The sequence below is a fragment of the Pristiophorus japonicus genome, chromosome 12 (genome assembly GCF_044704955.1).
Source record: "Pristiophorus japonicus isolate sPriJap1 chromosome 12, sPriJap1.hap1, whole genome shotgun sequence".
Taxonomy (NCBI): Eukaryota; Metazoa; Chordata; class Chondrichthyes; family Pristiophoridae; genus Pristiophorus; species Pristiophorus japonicus.
In genome coordinates, this window is record NC_091988.1 from 139,910,365 (window position 1) to 139,922,482 (window position 12,118).

General features: G+C 41.5%; 1 protein-coding gene across 4 annotated transcripts in view; it reads right to left on the reverse strand.

Moving 5' to 3' along the window:
* Positions 1-12,118, reverse strand: part of rtel1 (regulator of telomere elongation helicase 1) — a 158,289-nt gene that overhangs the window by 57,391 nt on the left and 88,780 nt on the right. For all 4 annotated transcript variants that reach the window (XM_070895979.1, XM_070895976.1, XM_070895980.1 and 1 more), the window contains one exon: positions 1,373-1,526. In XM_070895979.1, the coding sequence (XP_070752080.1) occupies positions 1,373-1,526 (154 nt within the window). The remainder of the gene's footprint in view (positions 1-1,372; positions 1,527-12,118) is intronic.

Genomic DNA, 12,118 nt, shown 5'->3' on the forward strand with positions numbered 1-12,118 from the left:
AAACAACCGCTCATAACACGGGCCTGAATTCCCACACGCACCACACTCAGCAGTAATTGAAATTCTTCCCAACACTGATTGGAAAACGATGAGCGGAACACCCATACTGGGCTGATCATTACTAATGGAAAGGTAGGTACCATGCCACACTGCCTAACCCAGATCGTATCTGGAGCCAAACAACTGCTGCCGAGACGAAATACAGGAACGGAGCAGCACCCTGCTAAGTGAACTCATAAAACTGGCAGGGTGAGAAAAAATCCCTCCCCCACAATAGAGCACAAGTGCAGTATTCACACCACAGAAACAAAAAGGCAACTGAAAGAGCACACGCCTACAGACAAATTCCCGTCCCCATCTCCCCACTGTGCATAAACTTTAATGCCACAAACCCACATGTAACCCTACCATCGCCACCCCCCCCCCACAATGAGCAGAGGCTTTGGCAAAGGATAAAAAATCCAATCATAACCCCAACCCTCAATGGACAGTAATTCTCATAGCATAAACCCTTCCCGCACTGCACATAAAAATAGAATTGGATCCTGTCCCCAAAACTCCCTTACTATGAACAGAGCGATTATAATCCCTTCCCTACCCCAGCAAAGAACTCCCCTCCTCATGGAGCAGAAATATTGCAAAGGTATCGCAAGCCCAAAGTGGTTTCCATCTCACTCAGCAAAGATATTGTGCTCTCCTCCCTAAATATCATCATCTCCCCCAACAAGATGAGCTCCCCAAACTGCACTGAGCCAACAACTCTATCCTCTACCTACTGAGCATTACTTAGCATTTGGGAACCCACCTCTCAGCTAAGCAACACTCCCTCCCACATTAACATACCTTACTTGAGTACATCTCCTGATGACCTCCCCCACACAGACTATCACTTTGGTGATCAGAGTCCATACCCCTTCACCCATTGTTTATTTGACCAGAACTCATCTTTCTCACCTGAGCATATCCCCATCCCAATGGAGCTAACCTGCCCATCGTCTTTTTCCAATTCTCCTCTAATCCCTCCCCTCCTTCAACCCCGACCTCTTCTTGGTCCAATTCAATGATCCCTTGCCCTCTAACCCAGCTTGAATTGAATATTGCACTTGATTTGAACACCATGCGTAATGCTACAGAACGTTGACTAGTTCTGTAATACAACTGAATTTACCACATCTTTTTTCCAAGCCTTTTTTTGCATTGTTATCTATAAAAGTGCATGACTTTTCCCTTTAAAAAGATTGGCCTTTTATTTTGGCAGTCAATTTATTGGCAGCCTCGGCTATGAAACAGTTTCCTGACACTTACATCAATGCCTAGGCCACTAATAGTTACTGTAAATGAAATTAACAGTAATATATAAAAAATACTGTACCGGCACGCTTTCTTTTGAGACTTGGGACATGAGAATCTAAAGTTTTTGCTTTCTTCAGACTTAGAGTAGACAGAGCAGGCAAGGACGAGGTAGCAGAATTTACCCCCGAACACTGGCCATTGTAAGACCCCATCTTCAGTTTTGGTGGAGGCATCTATTTGTGTAACAGAAATACTATTATGATAGTAAGAAGCCTATATTTTAATGTTCTTGCAAACATTTTTTTAATCCAACTTACAGCATATAAATTGATTGAAGTAATCCATAATAATCATGTTCTTTAGTACAAGTATTAGAACTTCATAATGTTTAAAGGCAAAGGGAGGTACTCTTTAATACAAAGCATTATTAGTACCAGCTGTATAAAATGTTAAAAAAAACATTCTAAAATAGTTTAACTTAGTAAGGAGCATTTCAAATTGATTTTAGCTTCCCTGCACAGATGCTCTGTTTTGGTTCTCCAGACTCAAGAAGCTACTCAGTTGGCATCTGTTATAGATCAGTCAGTAAGTGATTGTATATGACAATGTAGATTGATCGCCTTCCCTCCTCCAGCCAGGAACGTGGATCAGGTTAGCACTAGATTTCTATGATATGGTACAAGTAGCAGACGGGAAACATATTGGACATTTGTTATTACCCTGCTAGGAAGTGGATGTTACAGTTTGGGCTTTATCACTTCTGTCTTGGCCTCCTTATGAAAAATCCCATTTTGTATGTAAATGTGTCTCCTCCATTGTTGTATGTGCCATGTCTGGTGTAACACGCTCAGAATGAGTAATTACCACTTCATTACAGTATAGAGTACACAGGTCACGCAGGAAGTCAGCCATGCTCTTCTCTGAAAAGTGGCATACACCATGCCATCGGACCAATATTAAAACGAATCAGTTATTTATAGGTTGAACAATACACAGAAACAGTGAGACAGAGCAACATATTGAGTGTACCAAATTTTAAGCCAAGAGGAGAATCAGTTCACAAGTAGTCAAAATAAAAAGAAAAGGCTTGCATTAATATAGCACCTTTCATGATGTCAGGATGTCTCAAAGGACTTTACAGTCAATGGAGTACTTTTCAACTGTTGTAATGTACAACAACAACTTGCATTTGTACAGTGCACAATAAAGGAAATGTGGCAGTTAATTCACACAGTAAATAGCAGTGTGATAATGACCAGACAATCTGTTTTAGTGATGTTGGTTGGAGGGATAAATATTGACCAGGACATCGCCTCGAAATAGTGCCATCTTTTATGTCCATCCGAAGGGGCAGAAGGAGCCTCTGTTTAATGTTTCATCCGAAAGTCGGCACCTCCGAGAGTGCTGCATTCTCTCAGTACAGCACTGGAGTGTTAGCCTAGATTTTGTGCTCAAGTCTCTGGAGTAGAACTTTCTTCCGACTCAAGAGTCGAGCACTGAACCAAGATGGACACTCTGATTAGCTCAGACTTGTCCAAGTGCTCAGTCACTCCGTCCCTGGTGATAAGACTGCAGTAACCTGCCTACAACTGATGTTAAACTGGCAGGTCTGTAGTGACCTGTTTTCTCTCATCTTTCCTTCTTAAATAATGGAATGACATTTACAATTTTCTAATCCAAAGGCATAATTCCCAAATCTAGCTTTGAAAAATTATGACTTGTTCATCTGCAACTTCACTTATTTCTGTTAAAACTATAGGGCTGAAATCATCAGATTTGTCTATCGTTAGTCCATTTCCTCCAGTCTGACAACCTGCATAAATTAACATTTCAAATAGTCTATTTTCATACCAGTCAGTAAATGAACTGTCATTTGGGTTGATGAAATGTAAACAGAATGGGAAAGAACCCCACAGTCTTGCAAAGAATCTATAATTTGATTAACCGGAGAAGCAAAGATTATTGTGGCCTCAGCCCAGACCCACTGTTTGTAAATCCTTAAAACGATGATGTAATTTATATCTTATCAAAAAAAGCTTGCATTTATAAAGCAGCTCATTATATCTCTCAGAAAGATCCCTGAACACTTCACATGCAATGAATCCCTTTGAAATGCAATTACTGTTGTTCGTAAGTAAACATGGCATCCACTTTACACACAGCAAGGTTCTGAAAATGGCAGCAGGCCAGTTAATCTGTTTTGGTGGAGTTGTCAGGACATCGGGACAACCACCTGTTCGTTTCATTGTGCCATGGCATCTTCAATGCCCACCTGAACCAGCATACACACAATACATGTACACAATACAATATAGGTTAAAATACACATCTCAGGATGAAAATGTTGATTTCATCATAGCATTACATTAAGCAACCTGACCAAGAGCAGGTGGAATTTAGCCAAATAATGGAAAACGGACGACTGTCAGCTGTGGCTCAGCGGTAGCACTCTTGCCTTGGAGTCACAGGCTCTGGGTTCAAGTCCCACTCCAGAGACTCGAGCACAAATACCTAGGCTGACACTTCAGTGCAGTACTGCACTGTCAAAGGTCCCATCTTTCGGATGAGATGTTAAACTCAGGCTCTGTCTGCGCTCTCAGGTGGATATAAAAGATCCCATGGCACTATTTCAAAGAAGAGCAGTGGAGTTATCCCCGGTGATAGCCAATTAACACCACTATAAAAAGATTATTTGGTCACTATCACATTGCTGTTTGTGGGAGCTTGCTGTGTGCAAATTGACTGCCATGTTTCCTACATTACAACAGTGACGACAATTTAAAAGTACTTCATGGGTTGTAAAGCACTTCGGGACATCCTGAAGTCGTGAAATGCGCCATATAAATACAACTCTTTCTTTCAAGTCACAATCTTTCAGTAAGGAGTTAAAAGCTCAACCACTGAAACTGGCGGTTCAGAGCACATTAAACAATTAAGAGTTTTCTATTACAAGGTGCAACGATAAGAAACTGCACTCACAGTACAGAGCATCAGTCACCAGGAGAGCATAATGGGAATTGAGGGTCAGCACAATTTTACATCTACTTAAGTTAAGCCGCACCCAGTACTCAAGACTCCATGTCAGGAGTGTGGTTTTGTAAAATTATCCTTAATGTATAAACATGTGGATTTTCTAATCTGCAAGGCAACTAATGAGTAGATTAAGGCATTGTTTCCTCACTGACTCAGAGGTATGGAGGCAGCACCAGGTACAAGAACAGTGTGACAGCAATTACAAATCGGATAAAGTTAATTCATAAAATGGGAGGGGGAATAATTATATTCCAAGATCATGGGATCTGGGATTCAGTGCTGACGTGTCCTGAAAAAATTGCTGAATTTTAAAAATGAAACAGAGGAATTTAGCATACACAAGTTTACAGTTTTTTTCCACAGCCCTCAAGTTATTGTATACCAGGAAATATTTTAAAAAGCAGTATTTTTTTTTAAATTAATTAACGGGATGCAGGCATCGCTAGAAAGGCCAGCATTTATTGCCCATCCCTAATTGCCCTGGAGAAGGTGGTGATGAGCCACCTTCTTGAACCGCTGCAGTCCTTGAGGTGAAGGTGCTCCCAGTGATGTTAGGGAGGGAGTTCTAGGATTTTGACCTAGCGACGATGAAGGAATGGTGATATATTGCCAAATCAGGATGGTGTGCGACTTGGGAGAACTTGGAGGTGATGTTCCCATGCACTCGCTGCCCTTGTCCTTCTAGGTGGTAGAAGTTTCAGGTCTGGAAGGTACTGTCGAAGAAGCCTTGGCAGTGCATCTTGTAGATGGTACACACTGCAGCCATGGAGGGAGTGAGCGCTTAAGATGGTGGATGGGGTGCCAATTAAGCAGGCTGCTTTGTCCTGGATGGTGTCAAGCTTCGAGTGTTGTTGGAGCTGCACTCACCCAGGCAAGTGGAAAGTATTCCAGCATGCTCCTGATTTGTGCCTTGTAGATGTTGGAAAGGCTTTGGGGAGTCAGGTGAGTCACTCGCCGCAGAATACCCAGCCCTCTAACCTGCTCTTGTAGCTACAGTACTTATATTGTTGATCCAGTTAAGTTTCTGGTCAATGGTGACCCCCCCCCCCCCCCCCCACAGGATGTTGAGGGTGGGGGATTAGACAAAGGTAATGATATTGAATGTCATGGGGAGTTGGCTAGACTCCCTCTTGTTGGAGATGGCCATTGCCTGGTACTTGTGGAGCATAAATGTTACTTGCCACTTATCGGCCCAAGCCTGAATGTCGTTCAGGTCTTGCTGCATGTGGGCAAGGACTGCTTCATTATCTGAGTAATTCTGAATGAAACTGAACACTGTGCAATCATCAGCGAACATCCTCACTTCTGACCTTATATTGGACATTAAAACGGACTGCAAAAGCTTCTATAGATATGTAAAGAGAAAAAGGTTAGTAAAGACAAACTTAGGTCCCCTGCAGTCAGAGTCAGGGGAATTCATAACAGGGAACAAAGAAATGGCAGACCAATTGAACAAGTACTTCGGTTCGGTATTCATTAAGGAGGACACAAACAACGTTCGGATATAAAAGGGGTCAGAGGGTCTAGTAAGAAGGAGGAACTGAGGGAAATCCTTATTAGTCGGGAAATTGTGTTGGGGAAATTGATGGGATTGAAGGCCGATAAATCCCCAGGGCCTGATGGACTGCATCCCAGAGTACTTAAGGTGGCCTTGGAAACAGCAGATGCATTCACAGTCATTTTCCAACATTCCATAGACTCTGGATCAGTTCCTATGGAGTGGAGGATAGCCAATGTAACCCCACTTTTTTTTTTAAAAAAGGGAGAGAGAAAACAGGGAATTATAGACCGGTCAGCCTGACATCGGTAGTGGGTAAAATGATGGAATCAATTATTAAGGATGTCATAGCAGCGCATTTGGAAAGAGGTGACATGATAGGTCCAAGTCAGCATGGATTTGTGAAAGGGAAATCATGCTTGACAAATCTTCTGGAATTTTTTGAGGATGTTTCCAGTAGAGTGGACAAGGGAGAACCAGTTGATGTGGTGAATTTGGACTTTCAAAAGGCTTTCGACAAGGTCCCACACAAGAGATTAATGTGCAAAGTTAAAGCACATGGGATTGGGGATAGTGTGCTGAGGTGGATTGAGAACTGGTTGTCAGACAGGAAGCAAAGAGTAGGAGTAAATGGGTACTTTTCAGAATGCCAGGCAGTGACTAGTGGGGTGCCGCAAGGTTCTGTGCTGGGGCCCCAGCTGTTTACACTGTACATTAATGATTTAGACGAGGGGATTAAATGTAGTATCGCCAAATTTGCAGATGATACTAAGCTGGGTGGCAGTGTGAGCTGCGAGGAGGATGCTATGAGGCTGCAGAGTGACTTGGATAGGTTAGGTGAGTGGGCAAATGCATGGCAGAGGAAGTATAATGTAGATAAATGTGAGGTTATACACTTTGGTGGTAAAAACAGAGACACAGACTATTATCTGAATGGTGACAGATTAGGAAAAGGGGAGGTGCAAAGAGACCTGGGTGTCATCGTACATCAGGTGGTTAAGAAAGCAAATAGCATGTTGGCCTTCATAGTGAGGGGATTTGAGTACAGGGGCAGGGAGGTGTTACTACAGTTGTACAGGGCCTTGGTGAGGCCACACCTGGAGTATTGTGTCCAGTTTTGGTCTCCTAACTTGAGGAAGGACATTCTTGCTATTGAGGGAGTGCAGCGAAGGTTCACCAGACTGATTCCCGGGATGGCGGGACTGACCTATCAAGAAAGACTGGATCAACTGGGCTTGTATTCACTGGAGTTCAGAAGAATGAGAGGGGATCTCATAGAAACGTTTAAAATTCTGACGGGTTTGGACAGGTTAGATGCAGGAAGAATGTTCACAATGTTGGGGAAGTCCAGAACCAGGGGTCACAGTCTAAGAATAAGGGGTAAGCCATTTAGGACCGAGATGAGGAGAAACTTCTTCACCCAGAGAGTGATGAACCTTTGGAATTCTCTACCACAGAAAGTTGTTGAGGCCAATTCACTAAATATATTCAAAAAGGAGTTAGATGTAGTCCTTACTACTAGGGGGATCAAGGGGTATGGCGAGAAAGCAGGAATGGGGTACTGATGTTGCATGATCAGCCATGAACTCATTGAGTGGCGGTGCAGGCTCGAAGGGCCGAATGGCCTACTCCTGCACCTATTTTCTATGTTTCTATGTTTCTACAACCAATTTCAAATTGGACTTGGGACTAAAACCCATAAATATTCAATCAACATTTCGTTAGAACTGTACATAGCATCTTTGTAATACTCTGAAAAGAGCAATTAATACTCTTGCTTCACAATAGCGCAATTACAGTCTGATTCTAAGCCAAGCTCTAAAGATCGTGTGATGAGTTTCAGCAGTACTTTGCTCGGTTAGCAGATGCAGTGGCATTTCTCGGGGGTAGGGGTAGGGCAGGGAACAAATCAACAGATTGTCTGACTTAAGACAACCAAACATTGTCCGAAATCTGGGAAGCGACAGTGCTCACTGATGACCTCGAAGAAAGTTGCCCACAATGATCTAGCGATCTCCGTGGCGCGAATTTCAGCTCTCCCAACCCTAGTTTGAATCTGGCACTAAATCAAGCGAATCTCCACCGTCCAGCAACAGTGATGTGATCAAACAAGCAAAGCAGCCAATCACATAGGGTATACAGCACAGAAACAGGCCATTCAGCCCAACCAGTCCATGCCGGCGTTTATGCTCCACTCGAGCCTCCTCCTGTTTTTCCTCATCTAAATCTATCAACATAAACCTCTATTCTCTTCTCCCTTATTTGCTTGTCTAGCCTCCCCTTAAATGCATCTATACTATTCGCTTCAACTACTCCCTGTGGTAGCGAGTTCCACATTCTCACAACTCTCTGGGTAAAGAAGTTCTGAATTGCAGAATTAAGGTAGAAGCTGAAATATCAAACTTTAAATATATATTAAAAGCCATGCAATTCTTATTATATTAATGGAAAAATGTGATATTCCACAAATATAAAATTAGTTTTTCAGGGCCAGAACGGTTATTCAGCAGCCAATATGCCAATAAAAACCCAGTTACACCTCACTCAAAACACCCTAACTTTTTTGGGGGTTGGGGGGAGGAAATTGCTGTGTTTAACAGCGATATTGCAGCGTAATAGGGGAAGTTTATCAGGAACTGTAATTTGAATTGATTGCTAGCTCTAAGGTGTTCCACAGCGCAACCTGTGGAGAATCAGGGAATGACTGACAGCAACTTCTGGACTGGTGTGTTCAGAAGTTGCTGTCACGTTCAGAGGAGTAATGATGGCGAACGCTGACAGATTCGCGTCATTAGCACTGCAAAATCCGGGCCATTAATGTTAAAAATTACCATAAAAGCAGAGTAGGCATCCTGCTCTCCCCCTCCTCAGTTTGACAAAGTTGGTACACATTAAAGGTTTAAAAAAAAGGACGAAAGAGAAAAAAAATACTAAATGCCCAAAATATTTTTTTAAAACTTAAAATTTTTTAATTTCTGAAGTGCTTAAAATGTTGTGTGCAAGTTTGAAAAGTTAAATATTACTCAATCTACTTTGCAGAAATAAAATCTCGACATACAATATCAAATACCATGTAATATAATTGTGGCTGCTTTTGGAATATTTATTTTCAGTAATGTTGCGGTCGGTGTGTGTATCAATCAATGTTCCCTCTAATTTGTTTTGTTCTGAGCTGGGCATGAATTCCTTTGGAAGTTCCACAGGCAAATTTTACACAACTTTTACAACGACGACAGCAACCACCACATAAAAGCGCATACAGTAATGTCATATTGCCATCTCACATCATGAGACAATCAGACATGGTTCTATACAAGTTTAATGTAATTTCTCTGCTTTTGAATTCTATTCCTCTTTATTTGCACTTTTATGGCTTTTTTTTTTTATAACCTGCGTTGCTATTTTTAATTATTTGTGAATCTATACTCCTAGATCCCTTTGCACCTCTACCCCATTTAAACACTTATTTTCCAAGGAATATGTTGCTTCCTTATTCCGACCACCAAAATGCCCCACCTCACACTTGCCTATATTGAAATTCATTTGTCATTTACATGCCCATTCTGCAAGTTTACGGCAGAATTAATTAAAAGCTTTTAGTTAGTCATGTACAAACTATTTAAAAAAAATACTTGTCAGAAATGACAGGGATATACAAGAACTGCATAATAATGCATTAACACTTCAGAAAGATCACTCAGTTACACTGTTATGCATCGACAAACAACCCAAAAGCCCATGGTGAGCTGAAAGCGGCTTATCTATTAGTGCAATTTGTATTAATTTTAAAGTTATCAACGTATTACAGGTTGAACCTCTCTTATCCGGGATTCCATTATCCGGCATTCCCGGCCGGCAGGTGGCGCATGTTCAGAACGCGACCTGTCACAATCCTACTCACCAATATAATCTTTCTCCCTAATCGGCTGCCTCCTCCTCGTCGTCCTGCTGCATTTCCTGCAGCCACAGTCCTCGGGCCGGGGGGGGTCAGGCCGGCTCTTCTGGGCCTGCTGGGGCCCGCCGACTCTTCGAGACCCGCTGCACACTGATTGGCTGACTGACTGACTGACGGTCGGTCTAGTCAATCAGCGCACACACACACTTACCCCAGCAACAGCACTTAAAGGCGCAATCCACCCAAACACGTGACCACCCCTCATCCGGCAAAATCCCTCATTCGGGACAGGCCAGATCCCAAGGGTGCCAGATAAGGGAGGTTCAATCTGTAGTCTATCCTTCATGTTACTATAGAAATGACTGCACAAGCAGCAGACAGGAGCAGTGGCTTTCCTATGGCGCTGATGTGCTGTACGTCCAGATACGTAATTAGAATATTAATCACAATGCAACCAGACAACTAACAAATATAAAGACTGTGGTTCTTTGGTTCAAAGTATTAAAAAGAATTGAACAAAAATGGGTGTTCTTATTTTAACTTCAATCATTTTCATTAATAAATGTTGTCTTCTTGAACCAGCACACCCCCATGTAACATCAGAAAGGTAGCACTTAGTCACAAGTGCAGAAAAACACATACGCAATTTAAGTCATCGAATTAAAAACAAAAAGTAGGGAAAGCTATGATTTAACAGAAATAAACATGCATCTTTCTTCCTGGACAGGCGAACCAGACGGACTTGGAAATGTTTACTAATAAATATGTTAACATAAAAACGTTAAATTTACGAATTTTGCTTCTAATGTTTTACTCTCAAATATTTGACACAATATTAATCCCTGCTCTGGTCACGAAAAATGTTCAATTATTTTAGGTACTTTGCAATTAAATGGCAGGAAACAAACTTCATTATACTCTCAATTTTTAATCTCCTATTTCAAACATTTTTACCAAACCAAAATTGAACATTATCAGTTTAATCAAAGTATGGGGAGCAGGCAGGGAAGTGGATCCAAGTCCATGATCGGATCAGCCATGAACTTATTGAATGGTGGAGCAGGCTCGAGGGGTCATGTGGCCTACTTCTGCTCTTATTTTTTGTGTTCTTATTTCTGTGTCTTTCACAATAAACAAATAGTGGTTTCTTCTAAAGTAGCTTCCTGCAATTTGTATACATCATTACAGAAGTCTGGTTTCTATTAACAATAACTAAACATTTAATCTATATACACATTATTCCTGAGACTTGTTCAGACTATAGAATGACAGACAAATTAAAACAGTTTGTGGTTTTTCCCTTTTTTGGTTTTCTTCCTAAACATCTGATATTTTTTCAAGTAGTCAATAAAAAGTAATATGCAAGTCCTACTAATCTGCCCCTGCTCTCCCCCTGAACAGCATGGTCGCAGCATGTTTGTGTAAAGCTGCTCACTTCAGACCATCGTTCAAAATCAAATATTCAAACATTTCAATTTTAAAATGTTTTAAGCAATTCAGAGCCTTTTTAAAAGGATTAAAAGGACTTAAAGACCTGGCTGAAACTTGTTTAGTCAAGGGGGAAATTGATTTTCTCTTGTTTCTTGTAAAATTATGTTCAAAACTTAGAAGCAAAAAAAAATGTTCTGGGAAAAGTTCATTAAAAATCTTTAAATTCTTTCAAGTCTCGTTGCAGCTTTGACAAAAGATGTTGCTCCAAGTATCTCTTTCCTTCTTCAATGCTGTCGTTAAACATACAACAAAAACATAATAAAATAAACTAATTCCAAATGAAGCTTAAATAAGTGAACAAAGTGGTCAAACTTCCTGAGAAGGCAGTGAGGTTACCTCTCCCCAGCTTGGCGATGAGTTGGGATCAGTTTTGGAGAGGCTGTTTCCTCTTTTCCTGCTGCCGTTCCCTACGTCTCTCACAGACTGAAGTACAAATGGGGGTACAGACTTTTCCCCCCGCTCATACTACATGATTAAATAACGCTGATAAAACTCTTTCAAAAAGGGGACAACACCTGACATACCAATCTAACTGATCACTCAATATACCAACCAAGAAAACTAGCAAATGCTGAACAATGGATTTTAAAAAGTTGGCTCGGCCCCAAAAAGACTTGCGGCTCCGAAATTGCCCTGAATATGAACATCCAACATATGGGCTCAATTTTCCCCAAAGCTTTCTTTTGACGTACTTGAAGAGTTACGCCCGATTTTTGGGCCTAAGTACACCAAAAAAAAATTCTAAGTTTCCCCGTTGGATTTCTTCATTTTGGCATGGCGTAACCCGACCTTTAGTTTTGGGGATAGAGCCTTGGAACTGCGCCAAAAAGATTGGGCTGCCATGGTAACCAGGGACACAATGTGAGCTGAGGCTGAAAAGTGAAGCATACAGCCAGCTCCCAACACAT